The following is a 27,078-nucleotide window of genomic DNA, read 5'->3' as shown; positions in this document are numbered from 1 at the left end:
CCCAGTCGGGGCTGAAGTGTATGAGTCCAGTTGTTGGCACTGTCTCAAGGGCGATGCTGACACGGACATGTCCCTGCCACAGTAACGGTTTCCCCAATAAAGTTAAAACCAAATCTGAAAAGGACTTGATTGTCCAGTGGGATGATTCATGCCCTGCAGGAGGAATTTGCAACAAGGCAGTGTGCACACACTCCAAACTGGCAGGCATTTTGCTCCCCACCTGCCCCACACTTTATCAGCAGGTTTTTGTGGTTTTGTTTTTTTTTGTCCATTAGGAACTAATGGCCCACTCCCAAACGCTCACTTTAAACATCTATTTCAAATCAAGTAAACATATCTAGCATTGTGCCACAACAGCAGAATTCATACCAAGCCAACAAACAGATAAAGCTTTCCTTCTCGCTGAGAGTAAGCCGTGTTTATATTCCCTGCCTGGGAGGAACGATTTACATCGGCCTTTTAACTTGGCAAGGGATGGGCACTTTCCAAGAAAGCATTTCTCATGTTAATAGCCTCAAGAGTACAGTTATGGGCAGCTGTGGTGCCAGGCCAAGAAATTTTGCTGCTGAGTCAAGAAGCAAGATTCTGTACGTGTTCCCCACGCAGCAGGAGTCACCAACCTTTTTAGACTTGTGGGCACATTTGGATTCTTGAGAGAGTGCTGTGGGAACCAACCCCTCTGGTCATTTCCCCCCTGCGCCCCCCTGCATCAACTAGAGACAGGGGTCTACGCAGTGTTTTTCTGGTGGTGGTAATCACCAGTATGGTACACCATCACGTCTAATTTTTTTTTGCTGCCAATGGCAGCCATTTTGTCCCAGCCTCCACAGCACTTTTATGAAGATATGAGTACTAGCACCTCATTCTTTTTAACAAACAAACAAAAAAAGCACTGCGTATATATGAGTACACAAACTTCTGTTTCACAAGGGATCTGTGTAAACATCAAGGGCCAACAGAAATAATCTGAGCTTTACAAAGCATATACAGCTTAGGCCCAGGCTATCTGCAGGACTGCAGTGCAATGCCATTCTCTGGCCAAGTTATGTCTACAAAAATGCACGTACAGTTTTCAAACGTAATCCATTCCAGAAGACTTCCAAAATGTTCGAAAACCAAAATCTGAAAGCGGAAGCCTCAGTACAATAGGGAAACTCAAAACTGAAGCCACATGGCATGTTTGGCTTCCGAAAATGGTTCGAAAACCAAAGCAGTTGCTTCCAGGTTTTCGGCATTCGGAAGTTGAAATGTTCGACTTCCGAGACGTTCAGAAACCAAGGTTCCACTGTACTGTAAACTATACATAAAATGCATTGTTTTAGGGGAAATTGCCTTGCAGAAGTATCAGAATCAACATTGCATAAAAACACATGCATATTAAGGAAATTTGCTTTAAAATGCTAATGAATTATCATGAGGCCTTTAAAAAGTAATAATAACTACACACCAGCTTGGAAACATGGAAAGCTGGAACTTAAAAAGAGTGGGGGGCAGGGAATGAGAAACCAAAATTGACAGATTCATCCACTCTTGGTCTTGAGCCAACCTAAGCAAATCAAAAACAAAAGCAGGTGTTTGGGGTTTTTTTTTTAATAAAACAAGCACATTTTATTAGTAATTAATTTCCTTTTTAAGATTTCCACAAAGTTGTCATTAGGCAGTTCCATTTTCAGTCTTGCCATAAAAATACATTAAAAGCATTCAATTAAAAGTTATCTTTAGCCTTCAGGTGTATCAGTTTAAAAGGTTTTACAAACACAAACGAAGTAAGAAAAGAAGTAGCTGGCAACAGTGACAGGCAAGAGTTGAAATAAATGCTTCGAAAGAAGACCTTTATTTGAACATCCTGGTATAGCTTCCAGCTTCCTCCCACATATTGTCCAAAGAGTTATTCTTCCCCAGTGCCTTAGTGGGGAGGTGCTGTCCATCATTATCGATTGGCGTTGACCCAGTGGTATCTGTCTACTCGTGGACCAGTGAAGGTGGATGACGGCCGACAGACTTTGTAGCCCTTGCACTGAAGGCAGCATGTACTGGTGGGATGCTGGTGGGATCCATCAGGTACATGAAGCTTTCGCCGAGGATACTGGGACCATAGCTGAAATGGCTCATGGCACTGAGATTAAATCAAGAGGGAGGACCAGGAGTGGGGAGGGGTTTTGGAGAGAGAAGGTATATTTTGTGCTTGTGTATAGTCTGAAATAGCACAGCAACTCAATCCAGCCTTACTGTGAAGTTCAACTGAATCAAGAAATTCAATCCTACTACAGCAGGCATCCCCAAACTCAGCCCTCCAGATGTTTTTGGACTACAACTCCCATCATCCCTAGCTAACAGGACCAGTGGTCAGGGATGATGGGAATTGTAGTCCCAAAACTTGGCGGGCGAGTTTGGGGGTGCCTGCTGTAGTAGGATTGAATTTCTTGACCTAGTGACATGACAACTGGGCAAGTTATTAAACACAAGACTATCCTTGTCTCATTTTATCCCATTTCTGCAGCAGTCTTAAGCTCTTTTGCCAGACATAATTTCTTTTCCATCAACAACCTCCTTCCCCAGGCTGCTAGATGGGAACCTGGTCATCAGCTCTGCAGAGACCAGCTCTTCCCAAACACTTTCCGTTCAAGCTGGTTATCCTAAGAACTTTGTAGCATTAAGAAATGGTGCCCACACTTGTTTGTTTTCTTCCTCTATTCTCATCCTCCTTCCCTTATACAGTGGTACCTCGGGTTACAAACACCTTGGGTTACAAACACTTTGGGTTACAGACTCCGCTAACCTGGAAGTAGTACCTTGGGTTGAGAACTTTACCTCGGGATGAGAACAGAAATCGTGCACGGTTTTAGATTAAGAACGGACCTCCGGAACAAATTAAGTTTGTAACCAGAGGTACCACTGTATGTTAGTCCCCTGCAAGAACCATCTTGTTTAATCATCATCATCATCATTTGTGGGCCATAGCAAACAACAGCTTGGATCATTCAATTTGAACCTTGAGGGTTAATTCTGTTAGGGTTAGGTTAACTACCCAAGAGGGGGAAAGGGTGGGTGTGTTCCTTAGCAACCAAGGTGGATGGCAAGATAGTTAGTGACACAGACCATGATCTGATTGGCTGTGTAGTTCCAAGGTAGTTTCCTCTGTATGTTTTGTTTAGTGTCTCCCTGATATGTACAAGGCCTGAACTAAGAAAGACAAAACATATGTTTAATGCAGTTTTCCTCAATAAATTGTTATCGGGATTTCTTTCATCTCTGGATTTCACCTGTGTTGTTTAAGTTACTTTGCTAACTTGGTTTGCATGCGAAAAGTCCTAGGTTTAATCCCTGCCATCTCTAGGTAGCCCTGAGACACTTCTGTCTGAAACCCTGGAGAGCAGCTACCAGTCAGTGTAGGCATTACTGAGCTAGATGGGCCAAGGGCCTGATTCGGTATAAGAGTTTCGTATGGAAACCATTCTAAGAGCCCATTGGTTCCAGGAACATCTATATTTTAAAATGGTCTCATTCTGGCCGCTTCCCTGCTATTCCCCCTTTAATATGAGTTTAACAGGTTTGTTCCCTTCCATATATATATTCTTTAAAACTGTAGGGCAGGGATGGGAAACCTTTTTCAGCCTAAGGTCTGGATCAAGAACTGGCCTACAGGTGAGCAGAACAGCTTGTCTTGAAAGGGGCTCACTGCCCATGCTAATCAGCTGACAGCAAGCCCAGCCTTCTCTCTCTCCAGGTACCCTTTGAATTCAAATGGGTGTATCCTTGCAAGCTCTGCTCACCAAAATTAATGGGTGCAGCTGATTTAGGTGCATTACTTCCAGCAGGTCTACTCTGAGCGGAACTTGGTTGGAAAGAACCCAAACAGCACCTTAAAAGGCACATTTCCCCAACAAAGGTGTCTGCCAAGAAACAGCATCTGCTTGCGGGTCAGGATTATTTCAAAGGGCATTCACTGCTGGCACATGCCAAGGAACTACCGTAAGGACCCTTTCAGCTCCCAGCTGTTCCTTTGCAGTTGCATCTTTACCCGCCCTCTACCCCTGATGTCGCACGTGGTGGTAAGTGGATATGGCTTGCAGGCAGGGAAACTACTGCAATGCGCTCTACGTGGGGCTACCTTTGAAGGTGACCCGGAAACTACAACTAATCCAGAATGCAGCAGCCAGACTGGTGACTGGGAGCGGCCGCCGAGACCATATAACACCGGTCTTGAAAGAGCTACATTGGCTCCCAGTACGTTTCCGAGCACAATTCAAAGTGTTGGTGCTGACCTTTAAAGCCCTAAATGGCCTCGGTCCAGTATACCTGAAGGAGCGTCTCCACCTCCATCGTTCTACCCGGACACTGAGGTCCAGCACCGAGGGCCTTCTGGTGGTTCCCTCACTGCGAGAAGCCAAGTTACAGGGAACCAGGCAGAGGGCCTTCTCGGTAGTGGCGCCCTCCCTGTGGAACGCCCTCCCACCAGATGTCAAAGAGAACAACAACTACCAGACTTTTAGAAGACATCTGAAGGCAGCCCTGTTTAGGGAAGCTTTTAATGTTTGATGTATCATAGTATTTTAATATTCTTTTGGAAGCTGCCCAGAGTGGCTGGGGAAACCCAGCCAGATGGGCGGGGTATAAATAATAAATTATTATTATTATTATTATTATTATTATTATTATTATTATTATTTAGGGAAATAGCCTCACAGGCCAAATGAGGCTGACAGTGGAAGAGATGGGAAGCTGAGGATATTCCATCAGCTCTGCTGTGACAGGTCCATCAGGCCTCCTCTCTCCCCTCCATCACCTGGGGGCAGCTAGTCCATCACACCACCATATTGGGAGAGATGAAAAGCTCATTCCATCAGCTTGAAGGACCAGCTTCACCAGGAAAAAAACCCCGAGCTGGTCGTTATGATAACAACTGCTTAAGAATTGGTGTCAGAGTTTGATTTTCCCCCTCTCCTTGCTTGCCATGTTTTATTTTATTTTAGAATGTCACCCTGCAGGCAGGGATTGTCTTGTTTCAATTGTACGTTGTCACTCTGAAGGCCTTTTTAGCAGAAGAGCAGGGCACACACACTCTAAATCAGTGTTCCAGCTGTTGTTGGACTACAGCTCCCATCATCCCAAGCTAGCAGGACCAGTGGTCAGGAATGATGGGAATTGTAGTCCAAAGGCAACTAACTTGGGAAATCCTGCTCTAAAAAAGAAATAAACAAGGAGCTGAGACTAATTAAGCTTGCAGGATGGAGGTTCCCCCTAGACAGGCACGCCAGGAAACCCAGCCAGATGGGTGGGGTATAAATAATAAAATTATTATTATCATTATATTCCGCCATGCCCCAGTCAGTCCTAGCAGCAAAAGCATTGAGAGAAAGCAGACGAAAGCTACTCACTACTCATCCATGGCGAGCTGCTCTCTCACCTGGTAGACGCTGTTTGGGTTGCTCACGGTGGGGATGTTTTGGGGCTCGACAGTGGCGCCCTCCTCATCAGAGCAGATGCTGGAGGGGCAGTCCAGGGCCTCTGCCTTATCCACAGCCTGCCTGATTTGCTGAGGGACATCGTGGTCCTTTTTGTCCTCTTCAAAGTGAGCCACTGTAAAAGGCTGGTTATTCTCCCCATATCTAGACATAGAGAAGGACAGAGAGAAGGTCAAGGCTCACCAAGCAGTTCTAGGCAGAGAAGCCAAAACATCTTCCTTATGGGATTCATCCAGTCCAAGTTTGCATGGGATGGCTCTAATTGCAGGCTAAAAAAAGGAAAAGGGACCCCTGACCATTAGGTCCAGTCGTGACCGACTCTGGGTTGCGGCGCTCATCTCGCTTTATTGGCCGACGGAGCCGGCGTACAGCTTCCGGGTCATGTGGCCAGCATGTCTAAGCCACTTCTGGCAAACCAGAGCAGCGCACGGAAATGCCGTTTACCTTCCTGCTGGAGTGGTACCTATTTATCTACTTGCACTTTGACGTGCTTTCGAACTGCTAGGTTGGCAGGAGCAGGGACCGAGCAACGGGAGCTCACCCCGTCACGGGGATTCGAACCACCAACCTTCTGATCAGCAAGTCCTAGGCTCTGTGGTAAACCCACAGTGCCACCCGCGTCCCCAATTGCAGGCTACATCAATACTAAAGGTGGAGTCCTAGCATTGACTGGCAGCCAGAGCATTCAAAGTGTTAGCCTATGGGGCTAAATTGGAAGGGATTTAGACTGAGAACTGGTATAAAATAAGAAAGCTTATGCTCTTTAAGGGGAGTGCATTCTTGATAAGAATCAGTTCCATAGTCCTAGCTAACTAACAAGCTGGAGAAACAAGGAAGCCACACTTGACCTCTGTTCTCAGAAGAGACCCAGATAAAAGTGTGAGAAGGTAGGCATACATGAAAGAGGATGCAATTTTACACACATCACTTTGATTTCAAGGGATACATCAGCAGAGGTGGGGGGGGCGCAAAGGGGCCATGGCTCTGGGTTTATGATTTTGAGAGGGTGCAATGAGGTGCCCCCACAACAGGATCCCTCACCCCACCTCCTTCTCACGGCCAGTGAAGGGAAGCCTGTGTGTGCCCCGTCCTTGGGTCGTCCAAAAAAGAGGGGGCAGGCCCCACCAGCACCCACCAAGGAGTGCAATGGTAATAGCACCGTGCCACTCCTCTGCTGGGCTCTGGCGTGCGAGGGAGCTGCAGAGGCAGCTTCCTTGGCGACGGCCCAGCACCGCCGGGCTACCCTTTCCCCACCCTGGGCACCAGCAACCTGTCCTATGCCACTGTACAGAGATCCAAGGACAGAGACAGTCTAGGAATATGGAGGTCTCCCACTCCATCTGTCTTAACCTCCTGTAGACCCATCTAAGCAAGCCAAGTTGCAGCTCCACTTCCAACACAAAGTACTTCAGTTTACTTGTTTTCTATCTAGTAGTGATCCTTACAATAGCCCTATAAGTAGGGCTATCTCTTCCTTGAGGTAGAATGAGGCAACTGCCTCAGCAGGCTCTTGGTGCTGGGTTACAGCAGCCACCCCGGCTATTTCTTCTAAGCTTCCCACTCCATCCATTCCCCTTTGTTGTCCTACAGGCTCTCTTAAGCCCCCTCATCTAACCTGACACCCCTGGCATACCAAGGGACAGTGTTCCATCATCAGTGCTGAGGCAGTGCTTAGCAATGTTGCTGCATCAGCCTTCAGAATCCACTGGGCATGGAGCTTTTGGGGCCCCACAACTATGAATCCAATGGAAAGCGAGAGGTGGGAGGGCTGCTGGATTTTAGCGTCGCCCAGGGCACCAATGAAATTTGAAGTGCCAGGGTCTGCCACTCCCCTATATCACATTTCCCCCCTCTCTGCAAAAGTAGAGTTTAATGCAAGGAGGAAACAGCTGTGCCAAAGAGGAGAGCCAAGGACTCTGTCAGCCAGCAAGTACGAAAGACAAACACACAGAACCCCAGATGCGTTGAGCAGGGACTACCGTATTTTTCGCTCCGTAAGACGCACTTTTCCCCTCCTAAAAAGTAAGGGGAAATGTGTGTGCGTCTTATGGAGCGAATGCAGGCGGGAGGCAGGCAGGAAAAGCCTCCATGGGGGCTTTTCCCTGTGTCAGTCCCTTCTGCCTCCTCGGGAAAAAGCACTCTTGGGGGCTTTTGCGGGAATTTCCCCACCTCGTAGAAAAGCCTGCAAGAGCCGCACGCTCTTTAAAGGGTGTGCAGCTCCTGGGGGCTTTTGCGGGAGGTGGGGGAAGGGACAGAGGGCAGCCCCTCAGTCCCTTCCCCTACCTCCCGGAAAAGCCTGCAAGAGCCGCACTCCCTTTCACGAGCCGCGTGGAGCGTGTGTGCGGCTCTTGGGGGCTTTTCCCTCCTAGGGAAAATCCTGCAAGCGTCGCACACACGCTCCACACGGCTCATGAAAGGGAGCGCTGAGCAGAGCCTGGGATGGATACAGGCTCTGCTCAGCGCTCCCTTAAAAAAAAAATTCTTGCATTCCCCCTCTAAAAACTAGGTGCTTCTTATGGTCAGGTGTGTCTTATGGAGCGAAAAATATGGTACATTCCACCGCCTTCTTTGCTTTGTGACACATCGCACAGTCCTGCGCTCAAGGCTTAGCAGTTGGCCAGACTATCGCTCAGTGATAGAACATCTGCTCTACGTGCAGAAGGTCCCAGGTGCAATCCTCAGCACCAACAGATTCTGTCTGAAACTCTGGGGAACCTTTTGCCAAGGTACTGAGAAGGAGTGGGCAATGGACAGAAGGCAATTTTCTTATCCAAAGATGTCCCGCTCCATCAGTTCTTTTTAGTAAGGCCCTTCAAACACACCAAGAGCTCACCTGCAGCATACATCAAATGGGTCGACCCAAATGGTCATCTCCTTTGGTAATCCAAGGCTGCTGAAGTCCACGTTGCTCTCCAAACATGCCCGCTCCAGCAGAGGGTCTCTTGGGTTGAACTGGTTTATCCTTATACACCTGGACAAGCAGAAGAGAATAGAAGAGGTATCCTGGATGGCCCATCGTACCTCCTCTTCTATAGTCCACACACTACAATAATATCAACTTAGCACTGGGGACACAAGTGCTGTGCAATCCACCCTCAGCCCAAATTAGCCCCACCTGAACTAGGGAAGGACGCAGTGGCTCATGATTCCCATTATGCAACGGGAACAGGCTGCACGCCCATCCCTTGGCACCTGCTGTGCATATTTTACATGGGGGAGAAGATGGCACAACTTTTTGGGTGCAAAAGACAGCCATGACCCAAGGCTTATATGCTCCCAGCTCATACACCAGACAAAAGCAGGATGGCACCAATTCAGTACATAAAATGCTAATGATTATCTGCTTGTGATGGCATAGAGGTGATCTCTTTCATGGTGGCATCCGTGTTACAGGATGCACACCCTGCTGAAATACAAGGTGCCTCATCTGTATGGGCATGCCGTGGGCTTTCAAAGACACACCTGTTTACACACGCATCCCCTGAGTCTCTGAACCCAAGTCTTAATTACTATGATGTTTTCATGGGGTTATTTTACTGTGCATTTATGGATCTTTGTATTTTAATGCTTGTGTGATTGGTTTTTATACCTGTAAACGGCTTGGAAGACAATTTCAGCATTGAGCAGCACATAAATTATAAATAGCAATACTGCTAGGGCTGTTGTAAAGTCAGAATAATATACACCTAGGCATTCTTTGTTGAAAATTTCAGTGCAAACAAGTTGACACATCCCTGAATATTCAGTTACTTGACACCAGGTGCTTGGGTTTGTGATTTGGCACCTGCATTTGACAGCCCAACATTTCATATTTGACAGCTTGTAAGACTTCCTCTCTCTTGACACCTGGCAGGCATCAAATATCATCAAAGTCCAATACAAAGGTTTAGAGGCGGAATTTCACATTTGAGGTGTTGCATGTCTAAGTGTGAAAATTTCAGGATGTTTTGACTCACACTCTCTCTCTCTCTCTCTCTCTCTCTCTATATATATATATATATATATACACACACACACACACACACCCTAACCGTACAATCTTCGGGCAGTATTCAATCACATACTGGCAAATTCAGGTTGTGCAGTTATAGCTGATTTGGAGGTCTTGCACAACAAACCCACCTCCCCTAAAAGATCAGGGGGTTTATTCCCCATAAAGAAATTGTTGGGGGAAATGCAGTCAGAAGTGTGGGATAATATTTGCTTGGTGTGATGTCATCTAACTTCCCCTCAAACAAATTGTTTATTCCTATTCTTATTTATTAAACTTGTATACTGCTCTACATCCATAGATCTCAGGTCGGTTCACAAATTTGAATGAATGCTCAGCAGGTTGTCTGGAAGCACCCCAGGTATTGTGTTTCAGTTGAACACCATCTCAGAGAGAACCCCTAAGCAACACACAGAGAGTGCAAAAGCCATACTTCAAAGACGCTGCTGGAGTTATGAAGCCCTGGAGAAATTACGTAGGCTGGTAGGGCAGACAGGACCATTAGGGAAGACAGGACCCACCAATCTCAGTTTCCCTCAGCCAGCCCCCACATGCTTGCCTTCTCACTTACAGCTCATCCAGGGAATGGCACTGCTTGTCAGCTTCCTTCTCCCTGAGTCTCAGCATTGCCCTTGCAAGACTTAGCAGAGAGAGGGAGGATGGGGACAAAACCTGAAATTAGGGGCTCTGCTTGTCATGGGCTCTAGCGCCACCTACTGTTGGGCTCCCTGCCTTCTGCCCTACCAATCACAATGAGCACCAGCCACCACTGGAGACATGCAAGCCCCCCCATTTTGCACAAGAGCTAGGCAAGGGATGCTTGAAGGTCGCATAGGGGCTACTCACCTAAAGGCTTGCCCTTTTGAAGGCTTGTCTGGGTACCAGTGGCTCTTGTACATCTCAAACATAGCTGCCATCAACTTGGACGCAAACTTCTCCATTTGCTGCTTAGTCAGCACGTTGTGCTTCTTCACTAAGCGTGTGATGAAGAAGACCGTGGCAGCTATTTCATCCTTCATGTCTAGATAAGCCTCTGGATTGAAAGTACAGCTGGAGAAAAAGGAAATGTGGGAGAAGTGAGTTCTGATGACACATTTAAGGGTATCCTTGCCAATAGTCATTATTTCCTTGCCATCATGCGAGGCTTCCACCTTTTTGAAGAAGCCCTTTCACCAACCAACCAGGTTGTGGCTTCTTCCACTGAAAAATGGGTGCGCTGGCCCTGCTACAAGTTCATACAATATACAATGCAAGTGTTTATACAATGCAAGTGTTTCCCACTTTGCTTGCAATCCCGTTTTCTCCCACACAGTGCCACACCCCATTAAATTTAGACACTTTCACAGCCATTTTGTATAGTGGGCCAATTCTCTTTCCTGGGAGACGTGGGTAATGGTTTACTCCTCACTCTAATGTGATCATTATACATAGTAACAGTACTTCAACCCTGGGTGAATGGGAAAGAGTAACACACAAAATAAAACCTTCAGGAACAGATGCTGTCAGAGGAGAACAGTCAAACCTCTAGCTATATTTAGTATTGATTCATCATTATTTATATATTAACAATAATAATAATTTTTATACCCTGCCCTCCCCAGCCAAGGCCAGGCTCAGGGCAGCTAACAAGCAATAATAAAAACAAGTTGAATGAATACAACTTAAAAACAAGATTAAAATACAACATTAAAATATTGAAACATTAAAACATTAAAATGCAGTCTCATCACAGGAGGAGAAAGGAAAAAGAAAGAGGGGGAGGGAATCAAACTGGCTCCAAGCCAAAGCCCAGGAGGAACAACTCTGTCTTACAGGCCCTGCAGAAAGAGATCAGATCCCACAGGGCCCTGGTCTCATGAGACAGAGTGTTCCACCAGGCTGGAGCCAGTGTTGAAAAGGCCCTGGCTCTGGTTGAAGCTAATCTAACTTCCTTAGGGCCCAGGACCACTATTGCTATTTATGGACATTAAGGTCCTCTGTGGGGCATGCCGGGAGAGGTGGTCCCGTAGGTACGAGGGTCCTAAGCCTTTATCCCACCTTTCACTCCAAGAAGCTCAAGGCAGCATGCATAGGTGTCCCTGCCCTCATTAATTCTCACAACAACCCTGAGTTGCGGTGACATGCCCAAGGTCACCCAGGGACTTTCACAGCTAAGCAGGGGTTTGAACCTTCCTCTCACAGGTGCTAGTCTGACACTTTAAGCCAAACCTTTCATATTGGGGATACACTTTTTCAGCATGCATCATTTTGTGACATGGAAATTCAGATTTATTACCAAACTGGACCCCAAACTAACCCCTTTCCAGCCCCAGGAGGAGCGTGGGGAGCATTCACTCAACACACCTACCCCCTGCAGCCAACACACTAATGCGTCGCAACACACAGTTTGCAAAGCTCTGCTTTAAGCACTGTCCTGCTCTGGCCAAATGTAATTCTATTGCAAGCCTCAATACTCACCAACTTCACTCTCAGAGGAAAGAGACTCCAGTAAGAAAGAAGGGGAGAAGCTATTAAACTTTGAGGCCAGTTCAATAGCTGTAGTGCTTTTCCTTTTTGCTCTTACAGCTAACCCTCTTAACCACCTGCAGCTCTTTTGCTAGCTAAACAACTACTGCTACCTTCCTTCTGGCTTTTATAAGCAGGATTTAGAGTAGCTAAGGTTGGCTTTCAAAGGAGGTGTGTGCACATAAAGCAAGGATAGGGCCTGTTTCTGAAGAAATCTCCATCTCAGGTCCTGATACCTCAAAACCCTCTCTCTTGAGAGGCTTGAAGGCAGTGAGGAAGCAGAATTATTTCCCCACATGCAACCCAATCATATTGTGTGCATTTACTCAGAAGCAAGCCCGGCTGAATCCAGGAGGACTTGCTCCCAAGTAAGTGCACACTGGATTGCAGTTTTTAGGATTCTGCCCCCCCCACCTACTGATCATGTTCCTGTAAGTTTAACAGCAACCTGACATGCAGAAATTAAACAGGCAATGTTCTTCCTGGTATGGCTATATCAGCATTGGGAAAAGCTTCCAGCCTCAGCTTCTGCGTGTTCACGGCCTCTCCAGAGATTTTATATTCTGCTTTCTGCTCATGATCTCACTGTTTGCACTTGGATGAGTTTCAGGGAGGACATACTACCTTTTAATTTTTGCTATTAGTGCATGTGCTGCAACTTCCTGCTGAAATCCTGTACCTTTTCATAAGGCAAATGTTCCAGATCCCCCTTCCACTCCCATTTTTGCAGCTCAGGAGTGCCCCTCTGGATGGCAATAATGCAGTAATAACAGGGAAGCATCACAGAACACAAAATAAAGCAGGGTGATGTGTGCAGATGGTCCAGTATAAATCTACCAGCAATGCTCTATAACTGTGTCAATGGCATGTTGCAGAAATATACCTGCAAAGAGCCTCACCTAACCGGTGGGTCCCTCTGACAAGTCACCCCCACTGTGTTCAAGGGAACTTTTTAAATTTTCCTTCTTTTTATTTAACCCATAAGATTTATACACTATACCACTTGACTGTAATAAAACCCAAGCCCTAGGATCTCAGCCTTCTTCAGATGCTCCTTTCATTCAGTGTTATGTACTGAAGTTCTCACCCTGGCCACCAGGAGTATTGTGTATGTAGTTTTCACTCAGGTCCACGTCAGTTATTTTAGGCGGAAAACCCTGGGTTGTTGTTGCTACAATGTTGACAGCCGGCTGCCTATAAAAGCAGGCCGGCTGAGCTGTATGCGGTTCAGTTCTGTCCAGCTTACAAATAAAGAGCAGCTTTGGAGAAATCACTGTGTCGTCTGCTATGTCTACCCACTATTCAACACTGGCGATGAAGGAGGGATCGATGGACAACAGAGCACAGCCAGATGCGGCCACCCTCTGAGATGAGCTGAATCACGGAGCTGAAACACTGAGCAAAATCACGGAGCAGAACCAATTCAGAGCTGACCGTTCTGGCTAGAGCACTGTGTTCCATCCATCGCCTCCACGTCGGCATGGGAACAATGGCTTCACTTGTGCCTCTACCGCCATTTGCCCCAGCCTCTGAATCATGGGACTCCTACCTCGCTCGGTTTGGCTCCTTCCTCCAAGCAAATGAGCTGACAAGAGGGTCTGTAGAGCAGAAGCGGGGCCTCTCCTCAGCCTTTGTGGCCCCGAAGTGTTCGCGACGGTCCGAGCATTGGTTGCGCCTCTAGCAGTCCAGGCAGCACCTTGGGACACAATTAAAGAGAAGCTCCGCAACCACTACGCGCCAAAGCCGTCCAAGATTGCTGCTCGCCATGCGTTCTACCACCGGAACCAGGCAGAGGGGGAGTCAATCAACAACTACACCACCGCCCTCCGACAGGCTGCAATGCACTGCGAGTTCCGAGACTTAGATGATGCCCTGATGGATCAAATTGTCTGCGGGGTCCGGGACATCCGTCTGCAATGGCATCTCCTCGCCAAGCCAGTCCTCACGCTGCAGAAAGCCACTGAGGAGGCCGTGGCCTCAGAAGCTGTTGAACTCTCCGCCCAGGAAATCCACAAGGCCAGTAGACCGTATTTAAAGGACTATGTTGTTGGACATGTAACACTGTTGGTCTAATGGAAATATGTGAAATGTAACCAATATGCTTTGTGCCCAATTGAACCATTACGTGTAGTGCTGTATATAAGGAAACCATTACGATTGTAACTAACGCCTTATCTCGGTGGGGAGGGGTGTTATGTATTGAAGTTCTCACCCTGGCCACCAGGAGTATTGTGTATGTAGTTTTCACTCAGGTCCACGTCAGTTATTTTAGGCGGAAAACCCTGGGTTGTTGTTGCTACAATGTTGACAGCCGGCTGCCTATAAAAGCAGGCCGGCTGAGCTGTTTGCTGTTCAGTTCTGTCCAGCTTACAAATAAAGAGCAGCTTTGGAGAAATCACTGTGCCGTCTGCTATGTCTACCCACTATTCAACATTCAGTATACCTAAAGGAGCGTCTCCACCCCTATCACTCTGCCTGGACACTGAGATCCAGTGCCAAGGGCCTTCTGGCGGTTCCCTCACTGCGAGAAGCCAAGTTACAGGGAACCAGGCAGAGGGCCTTTTCAGTAGTGGTGCCCACCCTCTGGAACGCCCTACCATCAGATGTCAAAGAAATAAACAACTATCTGATGTTTAGACGAGGGACACAGGTGGCACTGTGGGTTAAACCGCAGAGCCTAGGACTTGCCGATCAGAAGTTCGGCGGTTCAAATCCCCGCGACGGGGTGAGCTCCCGCTGCTCGGTCCCTGCTCCTGCCAACCTAGCAGTTCGAAAGCACGTCAAAGTGTAAGTAGATCAATAGGTACCGCTCCGGCGGGGAGGTAAACGGTGTTTCCATGCGCTGCTCTGGTTCGCCAGAAGCGGCTTAGTCATGCTGGCCACATGACCCGGAAGCTGTACGCCGGCTCCCTCGGCCAATAAAGCGAGATGAGCGCTGCAACCCCAGAGTCAGTCACGACTGGACCTAATGGTCAGGGGTCCCTTTACCTTACATTTAGACGACATCTGAATGCAGCCCTGTTTAGGGAAGTTTTTAATGACTGATGTTTTATTGTATTTTTAATCTTTGTTGGAAGCCGCCCAGAGTGGCTGGGGAAACCTAGCCAGATGGGCGGGGTATAAATATTATTATTATTATTATTATTATTATTATTATTATTATTATTATTATGCATATTAGGCTTACAGGATCAGAGGCAATTAAAAAAAGCCATGGAAATCCTTCTACAGCAATGTTTCTGTAGAAAGATGCCCCGAGTTGGACATTTGCATGTGTTACAGTGGTCAAGAAGAGGGAAAGAGACAGGGCTCCTGTCCTTTTAATATTTGAGCAGGATAGGCTATTTCATCAGCTGTAGCTCTGGCCATGCAATTCACACCTGTTGACATCTCCTTGTCTGCACATCTATTAAAGGGGCAGGAGGGCCTTGTCTCCTTTTGGAGGAGTCAAAGAGTTGTGGCCCATGTGATATAGCTGGCCTCCCAGGGCCGGATTGGTGCCACCGATCCGTGTGTCTATTAAGGCAAATGGAACACTGCCCCATCAGCTTGGCCATCCTCCACTTAAAAGTGCACTGCCTGTTGGCTTCCCCCGCCATGGTCTCTGTGTTGCTGTCTGTAGAACCCAGCAGAGAAGAGGTTGGCCCCAGCACTAGGCTGAGTTGACGCTGCATGTCATTGCCTCTGGAACCACCTGGCGTGGGTCTCCCTGGCATTGGCCCTGCCAGGACCCATCTGCACCAGCAGCAACTGCTGTCAGCACAGCCCTGGTCTCACCATTACTTGGCCCTATTCTGGTAAGTTTCAGCAACATCAGTGTTGGAAAGCTGGTGATGAGTAGACCCATTGAAATTAATGTCATTCATATATATATATATAGAGAGAGAGAGAGAGAGAGAGAGAGAGAGTTTTCATTTTTCTACATTTCAAAATACAGTGGTACCTCGGTTTACAACTGCTTCAGGTTACATACGCTTCAGGTTACAGACTCTGCTAACTCAGAAATTTTACCTCGGGTTAAGAACTTTGCTTCAGGATGAGAACAGAAATCGTGCTCCGGTGGCACAGCTGCAACAGGAGGCCCCATTAGCTAAAGTGGTGCTTCAGGTTAAGAACAGTTTCAGGTTAAGAACGGACCTCCAGAACGAATTAAGTACTTAACCCGAGGTGCCACTGTAAACATTTTACAAACTTTAAAATATCCAGTGACTTCCCCCCTTCTCCTTCCATTGTTCATATTACTTATCATACTTTCCTGCATATTTTGCTATAACCATTCAAATCAATTTGCCACGTTTACATCAATTGAATATTGTTTACTCTGTTGAATTTATCTGCTATTATCATCAAAATGGCATTGTGATCAGATAATGTCTTTGGTTGTATCTCAACCTTTTTTACCCTGGTTATTGGTTCTTTTGAGGCCCAAAGAAGATCTTTTCTACTTGAAGAATTATTAGCGTTTGAGAAAAAAGTGGATTTGCATTCTAATGGAGGCTTAACACGCCGTAATCAATTAAATCAAAATTGGACACCATGTTAAAAAAAAACCATTTGGTAATTTCCCTTCTTTTGCATCTGTTTTCCAAATACAGTGGTACCTCGGGTTAAGTACTTAATTCGTTCCGGAGGTCCGCACTTAACCTGAAACTGTTCTTAACCTGAAGCACCACTTTAGCTAATGGGGCCTCCTGCTGCAGCTGTGCCGCCAGAGCACAATTTCTGTTCTCATCCTGAAGCAAAGGTCTTAACCTGAAGCACTATTTCTGGGTTAGCGGACTCTGTAACCTGAAGCGTATGTAACCTGAAACGTATGTAACCTGAGGTACCACTGTAGTTCTGTCTAGATCGAGGGAAACAACCCCATTAAAGGGCCCTGAGCTAATTACGCCTGTTAGTTTCAATGAGTCTACTCTGCTGCTGTTTCGGAGAGTCACTTTTTTATTAGTGGTGATCCTAAGGGGTTTTAACATTGGTGGGGGAGACAGAAGTTAAAAGGGAGAAATCTAATGGAGGGGCAACAGGAGGGACGCTTCACCTGTTGCATGTCTGCCTGCCAATGCTGGCAAATCCTGTATAATGGTGTCTCTTCCACACAGCTAAATTTCAGTACACAAAAGTCAGGGGCAGAGTGAACTACGAAAGCTCCACCTCCTGAGGATGGTATTTTCTCTGTGTTTATTTCCTTCTTCAATCTCCGGGTGAGGAGACAGGAGAGGGAACAGCATAGGTTTGAGGACAGCACAGTTTCTTCAGCTGTCAGGAGCTTTTGCCCAAGCCTGACTGTCATTGCAAGAAGCTATAATCAAATGTATTTTGTATCCCACAGAAGCGCGTCAAGCTGTTTGCTGAAACAGGTTCACCTTTTCCTGCTCTACACTTTGGAGAACTACCCTGGGCTGCTGGCTAGTGAAGCCATAAATAAACCGTCCGGAGTCTCCCTGGTGACGAAGGACACACAGTGCTGCTGGAGACTCACAGGGCATTCCTTGAATCCGGAGAGGCATGGAGGACAAGGCTTTCAATGGCTACCACCCCCAATAGCTGTGTGCTTCCTGGGCTGAGCCAGTGTGGTGTAGTGGTTAAGAGCGATAGACTTGTAATCTGGTGAACTGGGTTCGCTTCCCCGCTCCTCCACATGCAGCTGCTGGGTGACCTTGGGCTAGTCACACTTCTCTGAGGTCTCTCAGCCCCACTCACCTCACAGAGGAAGTGGGGGAGGAAGCGAAAGGAGAATGTTAGTCGCTTTGAGACTCCTTAAAGGGAGTGAAAGGCGGAATATCAAATCCAAACTCCTCCTCCTCCTCCTCCTCTTCTTCTTCTTCTTCTTCTTCTTCTTCTTCTTCTTCTTCTTCTTCCTCCTCCTCCTCCTCCTCCTCCTCCTCCTCCTCCTCCTCCTCCTCCTGAATTGAAGGAGGCATGCTTCTGAATGCCCTAGTTAGTGGGGACCACAAGTGGGAGGGGGTCATTGTGCTCAGGTCCTCCTTGCCAACTTCCCATTGTGAGACCAAGGCACTGCTAGCAGCAGTGGCGTAGCGTGGGTTGTCAGCACCCGGGGCAAGGCAAGTAATTTGCGCCCCCTAACCCATGGATTTGCGCCCCCTAACCCTAACCCCCAGATGTTGCGCCCGGTGCGGCCGCCCCCCCCCCTGCACCACCCACGCTACGCCACTGGCTAGCAGAACAAGCTCTGCTCCATTTTGTCCAATCCAAAAGAGCATCAGACCAATTCATGGGAGATAAGGCTGTCAATAGCTATGCTTTGCTTCCACAGTCACAGACAGCAATGCTTCTGTGCTGGGAACCCTAGGAAGGGAGAGGGGTCTTGTGTCCAGATCCTGCTTTTGGGTTTTCTATGGACATTTGGTTGACCACTGTGAGAACAGGATGCTGGACTCGATGGGCCAATGGCCTGATCCAGCATGCACTTCTGGTGTCCTTGGGCTAACCATGTTCTTTGTAGCCCACAAGGCATACTACTTGCCCTGGATGTCAAATGCAGTTTTTGTTTAATTTGCAATTTATTTGGGCACTTTTGTACAATGACATGGTTCAGGTGGTTCCTCCCTCTGCTGACCCCTTAAGCCTCTTTTGCACCAGTCTTTCAACTTCTCTCATCTAGACACTTGTCTCTTTGCATAGTTGTTGGCTATGTGCTAAGTCTCTAAGGACTTATTTTCTTTTTATATATATAATTTTTATTCATTTTAAAACATATTAATTATCATACATTCCACAAAATTTCACATCTTATACAATCTTTTGGACTTCCATCAGCACCTCTGGTGATCCCCCATTTTTATGATTTCTTCTGCATTTCTTAAATTCATATTGCCTTTAATTATCTTAACTAACGTCTTCCTTTTCGTCCAATAGTGCAATAATTCAAATTATTCCCCTCACAAAACTTCCTGCAAACCTACAAATGTAATCTGATCACCACAATTTCTTTTCAAATAGTCCGTAAATTTACGCCAATCTTCTGTGAATCTCTGGTCCCGCCAGTTTCGAATTATTCCCATTAGTTTATCTAATTCTGCATAGTCCATCAATTTCATCCTCCAACCTTCTTTTGTCGGTAATTCTTGTTGCTTCCATTTTTGTGCCAGTAATATTCTTGCTGCCGTCATTGCATATAAAAACAGCTTACAATCATTTCTATTTATATCATCTCCTACAATGGCTAGTAAAAATGCTTCTGGTTTTTTAATAAATGTATATTTCAACATTTTTTTCATCTCATTATATATCATTTCCCAGAAGTTTTTCACCTTTTTACATTCCCACCACATATGGTAAAATGTTCCTTCTTTTTCTTTACATTTCCAACATTTATTGCTTACCTTATACATCTAAGGACTTATTTTCAAGTGACATGAGTGTTAATGGAGAGTTCTTTCACAACAACAAACCTGCTTCCCAGATAAGGTCAGACATTTGCTCCTAAGGAAAGTGACCGGAAAATGCCCTGGGAAGTGCGGGATAGTACTTGCTTTGCTGCAGCAGTTTCTAACCTTTCCACAAACGAATCAGAATGAATGCTCAAGAAGCAGCTGGTGTCAGGCACTTCCAGACTGGTGCTGTTTTCGGGTAGCGTTCAATCACAACCTGGCAAATTTGGGCTGTGTGATTAAATTTGGCGCTCTTGCAGTGCAAACCTGCTTCCCCTGAAGATTGGACCTTCTGCGTTAAAAGTTTCAGGAAAACGCAGTGGAAAGTGTAGCGTAACAATAGTTTGATGCATCAACACTTAACCTCCCCAAAACCAATCAGGCTGATTGATCAATAAACAGGCCTTCCAGAAGGGCCAGAGAACTTGCACTGCTGTACAGTGGTACCTTGGTTCTCGAACATAATCTGTTCCAGGAGTCTGTTCGACTCCCGAAAGTGTTCGAAAACCAAGGCGCGGCTTCCAATTGGCTGCAGAAGCTTCCTGCACTCAAGTGGAAGCCACGCTGGATGTTTGGCTTCTGAAAAACATTCGCAAACCAGAACACTTACTTCCGGGTTTGCGGCATTTGGGAGCTGATTTGTTTGGCAACTAAGCCGTTCGGAAACCAAAGTTTTGACTGTATTGAGTTGAACTGTGGAGTAGAGGTAAGCTGAAGAAAATAATGTTTTTACACTGTGCATCTCTTTTCTCATGGCTTTGGAGGTTACTCAGTGAAGAACTCCAGGAAGTCACTTCCAGATCTTCTGGAAGTTTGTGGGTTTTTTGCAGTTTCCCATACAGGATTCTCATGACATCCCTATGTGTGTTCTTTCTAAACATCAGCCAACCTTATGTAGAATCCGAGTGAAGGTCTCCATCCTTATCCAAAGGTTTTGGATGGGGTCCCAACCTCAGCCCATGCATTCCTACTTGAATTAAATTATGGGTCTCCCTGCTCTCTGGGCAAGCCCAGGCATGCCAAAAGGGGGGAAAAAGTCGTCCATCAGTTCTCTAGCAACTGCAGGCCTAATCTTGAGCAAACATTGCTCTCCTAAATGCATTCTGAAGATGGTGGTTGCAAATTCTGCAGGGACTTCTTGGGGTAAAGGCATCTGGAGGTCTCTTGACCACCCTATGGAAATGACCCCTGGTCGAAATCTTATTGCTGCCTGGCCTTAGATGTTCCAGAAACCTGAAAGGTGCATTACTTTTGCATGGAAGAAAAATCCTCATGTGTGTGTAGATGCAGATGAGGCAGAGTGTGAGAGACTGATTCAACCCTGGAGGTAAGTTGGGGGTGTACGGGACAGGAAGGGCTTTTCAGAGAATTGTGTTCAGGGGGCGAGGATGCCACAAGTTTTCATTTTGAACCAAGTAGCACCTGCCTCCCATGGAGTCACAGCTATCCAAATGAATGAATAACTTTTAATTTATTTACAGTGGTACCCCGCAAGACGAATGCCTCGCTAAACGAAAAACCCGCAAGACGAAAGGGTTTTCCGATTTTTAGAGGCTTCGCAAGACGAATTTCCCTATGGGCTTGCTTCGCAAGACGAAAGCCCATAGGGAAATCTCCTGGGACAGCGGGGAAGCGCAGCGCACCTTCTCCTCTGTTCCCAGACCTGTCCTGAAGGCTTGTGGTGGGAGGTCCGGGAACAGAGGAGAAGGCGCGCAGCGCTTCTCCTCTGTTCCCGGGGCTTGCGGTGGGAGGAGGGTTTTTCCTCCCCACCACCAACATTCAGAACAGCATTCTGAATGTTGGCGGTGGGGAGGAAAGCCCTCCTCCCACCGCAAGCCTTCAGGACAGGTCCGGGAACAGAGGGGAAGGCGCGCAGCGCTTCTCCTCTGTTCCCGGACCTGTTTTGAAGATTTGCGGTGGGAGGAAGGTTTTCCTCCCCACCGCCAACATTCAGAAGGCTGTTCTGAAGGCTGGCGGTGGGAAGAAAAGCCCTTCTCCCCCGCCAGCCTTCAGAAGAGTTCCCGGAGGGCTGCCTAGGCTGCGGATAGCAGCATGCTGCCCCGCGCAAGGGGCGCTCTTAAGCAGAGCGCCCCTCGCGCGGGGCAGACATTCGCAGCTTGGGGAGCCCTGCAGGACTTCCCCGCAGGGCTCTCCAAGCTGCGGATAGCAGCCTGCTGCCCTGCAGGAGGGGCGCTCTTTAGCAGAGCGCCCTTCGCGCGGGGCAGACACCTGCAGCTTGGGGAGCCCTGCAGGACTTCCCTGCAGGGCTCTCCAAGCTGCGGATAGCAGCCTGCTGCCCCGCACGAGGGGCGCTCTTTAGCAGAGCACCCTTCACGCGGGGCAGACACCTGCAGCTTGGGGAGCCCTGCAGGACTTCTCTGCAGGGCTCTCCAAGCTGCGGATAGCAGCCTGCTGCCCCGCACGAGGGGCGCTGTTAAGCAGAGCGCCCTTCGCGTGGGGCAGACATTCGCAGCTTGGGGAGCCCTGCAGGACTTCCCTGCAGGGCTCTCCAAGCTGCGGATAGCAGCCTGCTGCCCCGCACGAGGGGCGCTCTTTAGCAGAGCACCCTTCACGCGGGGCAGACACCTGCAGCTTGGGGAGCCCTGCAGGACTTCTCTGCAGGGCTTTCCAAGCTGCGGATAGCAGCCTGCTGCCCCGCACGAGGGGCGCTGTTAAGCAGAGCGCCCTTCGCGTGGGGCAGACATTCGCAGCTTGGGGAGCCCTGCAGGACTTCCCTGCAGGGCTCTCCAAGCTGCGGATAGCAGCCTGCTGCGCCTATCCGCAGCTTGGAGAGCCCTGCGGGGAAGTCCTGCTGGGCACCCCAAGCTGCAGATGTCTGCCTCGCACCGGGCAGCAGGCTGCTATCCGCAGCCTAGGCAGCCCTCCGGGAACTCTTCTGAAGGCTGGCGGCGGGACAAGGGCTTTTCTTCCCACCGCCAGCCTTCAGAAGGCTGTTCTGAAGGCTGGCGGTGGGGAGAAAAGTCCTTCTTCCCCCGCCAGCCTTCAGAAGAGGTCTGGGGACAGACTCCATAGGAACGCATTAATTGATTTTCAATGCATTCCTATGGGAAACCGTGCTTCGCAAGACGAAAAACTCGCAAGAAGAAAAAACTTGCGGAACGAATTAATTTCGTCTTGCGAGGCACCACTGTACAACTATAGTGCACCTTTTCTCCAAGGAGGTTCTCCTCCTCCGCATTTTATCTTCACAACAACCCTGTGAGGTAGGTTAGGCTGAAAGACAGTGAGTGGGCCAACGTTGTCCAGTGAACCTCATGACTGTGTCTCCCACTTTTGAGCATGGTCCACAACCTGTGCCAATGTCCCCGTCCCCCCTGCAGTACAAATATTGTACTGTTTATCAAATTTGATATGGGGGTGGGGCCTGGGGCAATTCCTCCCCCCCCCCTTCATGAAAGGGTCTGGTACTCAACTCTCCAGAGCAAGGTCTATATTTTCATGGAAGAGTCCTTTGCTGAAGAGGCTCGCCAATCTTTCAGACAAGTCTAAACTTAATTCTCTCCTCTTAGGCAAAGATCATAAGACGACCTGGCTGGTAGCCAGATTCTGCACCCAGATTTGTAGGCATAGATCATCCTCTAGAATAAAATAACTTACTAGGGAAATGCTGAAGTCCCCCGTTGGGGCGCCTCAGGGTCAATTTTTATGGTAGCCCAAATCTCAGTTGTATGGGTGTATGTATATATCTCAATTTTAACTCATGAGCTATTGCTGCAATCTGCTCTGATTGTATATTTTATCTCTATGAACACTGTTTTTATTGTGTTATGCAAGCTGGTCTTTGACCGTAATAAATTATCTTGATCTTGATCGTCATGGAAGAGACAAACTGAGGCATTTTCCTGTCTATGGCAATGGACCTCCCCATTCCATGTATAAAAAACTGACCAGCCTTGCAGGTGATTCTGTCTTCAACACTGACTCCCACTGCACCTGAGGGCAACAGGCTAGTGCAAAGGATGCACACAGAGTGCTGTCTTCCAATATACCTCAATGATGATCCCTGCCCACCCTGCTATGCCTGCCACCAAAGTCTCTGCCTAATGATAGGGGGAGCTCTATGCTGATGCTGCTTCCTGGTCCAGCCACGTTCTTTATAAATGACTTGGATGAAGGAACTGAGGGGATGCTCATCAAATTTGCAGATGACACCAAACTGGGAGGGGTAGCTAATGCTGCAGGAGACAGAATCAGAATTGACCTTAACAGAACTGGGCCCAAGCTAACAAAAAGAATTTCAATAGGGACAAATGTAAGGTTCTGCCCTTAGGCAGGAAGAACCTGATGAACAAATATAAGATGGGGGGGGGGGACACCTGGCTTACTAGCAGTACTTGTGAAAAGGATCTAGGGGTCTTGATGGACCACAAGCTTAACATGAGTCAACAGTGTGATGCAGCAGAAAAAAAGGTAATGTCATTTTAGGTTGCATCAACAGAAGTATAGTGTCCAGATCAAGGGAAGGAATAAAAGGTAAAGGTACCCCTGCCCGTACGGGCCAGTCTTGCCAGACTCTAGGGTTGTGCGCTCATCTCACTCTATAGGCCGGGGGCCAGCGCTGTCCGCAGACACTTCTGGGTCACATGGCCAGCGTGACAAGCTGCATCTGGCGAGCCAGCGCAGCACACGGAACGCCGTTTACCTTCCTGCTAGTAAGCAGTCCCTATTTATGTACTTGCACCCAGAGGTGCTTTCGAACTGCTAGGTTGGCAGGCGCTGGGACCGAACGACGGGAGCGCACCCCGCCGCGGGGATTCGAACCGTCGACCATGCAATCGGCAAGTCCTAGGCGCTGAGGTTTTACCCACAGCGCCACCCGCGTCCCTAGGGAAGGAATAGTACCACTCTATTCTGCCTTAGTCAGGCCACACCTGGAATACTGTGCCCAATTCTGGGTGCCACAATTTAAGAAGGACAAGCTGGAATGTGTGCAGAGGAGGGCAACCAAGATGATCAAGGGACTGGAAACTAAGCCTTACGAGAAGTGCTTGAAAGAGCTGAGTATGTTTAGCCTGGAAAAGAGGAGATTGAGAGGAGATAGGATAGCCATCTTCAAATATCTTAAGAGCTGTCACATGGAAGAGGGAGCATGCTTGTTTTCTCCTGCTCTGGAGGGTAGGACTCGAATCAATGGCTTCAAGTTACAAGAAAGGAGATTCTGACTAAACATACGGAAAAACTTTCTGACAGCAAGAGCTGTTCAGCAGTAGAACAGTCTCCCTCAGGAGGCTGTGGACTTTCCTTCCTCGGAGGTTTTTAAGCAGAGGTTGGATGGCCATCTGTCAGGGATGCTATAGAATCATAGAATCATAGAGTTGGAAGAGACCACAAGGGCCATCGAGTCCAACCCCCTGCCAAGCAGGAAACACCATCAGAGCACTCCTGACATATGGTTGTCAAGCCTCTGCTTAAAGACCTCCAAAGTAGGAGACTCCACCACACTCCTTGGCAGCAAATTCCACTGTGGAACAGCTCTTACTGTCAGGAAGTTCTTCCTAATGTTTAGGTGGAATCTTCTTTCTTGTAGATTGGATCCATTGCTCCGTGTCCGCTTCTCTGGAGCAGCAGAAAACAACCTTTCTCCCTCCTCTATATGACATCCTTTTATATATTTGAACATGGTTATCATATCACCCCCTAACCTCCTCTTCTCCAGGCTAAACATGCCCAGCTCCCTTAGCCGTTCCTCATAAGGCATCGTTTCCAGGCCTTTGACCATTTTGGTTGCCCTCCTCTGGACACGTTCCAGTTTGTCAGTGTCCTTCTTGAACTGTGGTGCCCAGAACTGGACACAGTACTCCAGGTGAGGTCTGACCAGAGCAGAATACAGTGGCACTATTACTTCCCTTGATCTAGATGCTATACTCCTATTGATGCAGCCCAGAATTGCATTGGCTTTTTTAGCTGCCACGTCACACTGTTGGCTCATGTCAAGTTTGTGGTCAACCAAGACTCCTAGATCCTTTTCACATGTACTGCTCTCAAGCCAGGTGTCACCCATCTTGTATTTGTGCCTCTCGTTTTTTTTTCCCCAAGTGCAATACTTTACATTTCTCCCTGTTAAAGTTCATCTTGTTTGTTTTGGCCCAGTTCTCTAATCTGTCAAGGTCGTTTTGAAGTGTGATCCTGTCCTCTGGGGTGTTAGCCACCCCTCCCAGTTTGGTGTCATCTGCAAATTTGATCAGGATGCCCTTGAGTCCATCATCCAAGTCGTTGATAAAGATGTTGAATAAGACCGGGCCCAAGACAGAACCCTGTGGCACCCCACTAGTCACTCTTCTCCAGGATGAAGAGGAACCATTGATGAGCACCCTTTGGGTTCAGTCAGTCAGCCAGTTACAAATCCACTGAGTGGTAGCATAGTCAAGACCACATTTTACCAGCTTCTTTACAAGAATATCATGGGGCACCTTGTCGAATGCCTTGCTGAAATCAAGGTAGGCTACATCCACTGGGTTCCCTTCATCTACCAGGTTTGTAATTCTGTCAAAAAACGAGATCAGGTTAGTCTGACATGACTTATTTTTCAGAAATCCATGCTGACTATTGGTGATCCCAGCATTCTTTTCTAGGTGCTCACAGACTGTTTGCTTAATGATCTGCTCCAGAATCTTCCCTGGTATTGATGTCAGACTGACTGGGCGATAATTATTTGGGTCCTCTCTTTTCCCCTTTTTGAAAATAGGGACAACATTTGCCCTATAGCTGAGATTCCTTCATTGCAGGGGGTGGACTGGACCTTGGGTTCCTTCCAACTCTTATGATTCTATGACCCATGGAAACGTTGCACAATGCAACCACCACAATAGCAAAGTCAATCCACCCCCTTCAGAGAGCTAATCTGTAGTCACACCTGTGCCACACCTGAGCATCCATGACAACAGAGTATACACAAACGTCGGGCCTGGGACTGCCCCATGTCTTGTTTGAGGCCAGTCTGGTGCAAAGGCTGTTGAGAGCAGGGACGAAACAGGTGGGATATCTTGCTTATGGAGCATCTTATTTCGATCAGAATCAAACTTTGCCCTCTTGTGCAAAAGATTCCTGAATTGCAGGGGGTTGGACTAGATGGCCCTTGCGGTCCCTTCCAACTCTTCAGTTCTGTGATTCAGGTTTAGAAATTGATAGATTGAGGTGGGCAGGTTATTTTTCAGGTTGATCTTTCCTTTCTTTTTCTTTTTTTCCACCAAAAGAAGTCCCTCTTTCATCAACAGGATTTGCGGCTTTAAGAAACTAAAAAGCAGGTTAAGGAGGAGATTATCCATTAGGGAAAAGAAATTCAAAGGCGTTGTTGATTGCCCCCGCTTCCTAGCTCAAGTTTTGAACCGATTCCAGGCTGTTGTAATTAATTATAAAGTTGGCGGGATTACTGCAAGGTAAGCTTCTTAAAGGCAACTGCTACAGTTTCTTTTATGTAACTTGTACCAGAGGAGGTGTATTGGAGATACTATGTTCAGAGGCAAATGAGACTTTTGAGATATATGAGGAATGTTTGTTTTCCCACCCACCCGGCCTTATTCCTGATGCTGATGCTGCTAATTTGTCTCTGGTAGAGGTCTACAAGGGATTGGACTATGGCCAATATGTGGTGGTACAGAGGATCAGGTGCAGGATCATAGCTCAGTGGTACAGCAGCTGCCCTCTCTGCAGTGAGGTCCCAGCTTCAGTTCCTAGCATCTCCAAGTAGGGCTGGGGAAGATTCCTG

General features: G+C 47.6%; 1 protein-coding gene across 1 annotated transcript; it reads right to left on the bottom strand.

The window, feature by feature from the left end:
• Positions 1 to 1,303: 1,303 nt before the first annotated feature.
• On the bottom strand, positions 1,304 to 20,646 carry BTG4 (BTG anti-proliferation factor 4). Its single transcript, XM_081172762.1, has 5 exons — positions 20,602 to 20,646; positions 10,303 to 10,506; positions 8,299 to 8,436; positions 5,408 to 5,609; positions 1,304 to 2,116 (listed from the first exon to the last, which is right to left on the bottom strand). Exons 1-5 carry the CDS (start codon positions 20,607 to 20,609, stop codon positions 1,931 to 1,933), a joined length of 738 nt encoding a protein of 245 aa, XP_081028888.1. The 5' UTR covers positions 20,610 to 20,646; the 3' UTR covers positions 1,304 to 1,930.
• Positions 20,647 to 27,078: the final 6,432 nt, after the last annotated feature.

The sequence above is a fragment of the Podarcis bocagei genome (assembly GCF_964188305.1).
Source record: "Podarcis bocagei genome assembly, chromosome: 15".
Classification (NCBI taxonomy): domain Eukaryota; kingdom Metazoa; phylum Chordata; class Lepidosauria; order Squamata; family Lacertidae; genus Podarcis; species Podarcis bocagei.
The sequence above is the reverse complement of the archived record's forward strand: the minus strand, read 5'-3'. Positions and strand labels throughout refer to the sequence as shown.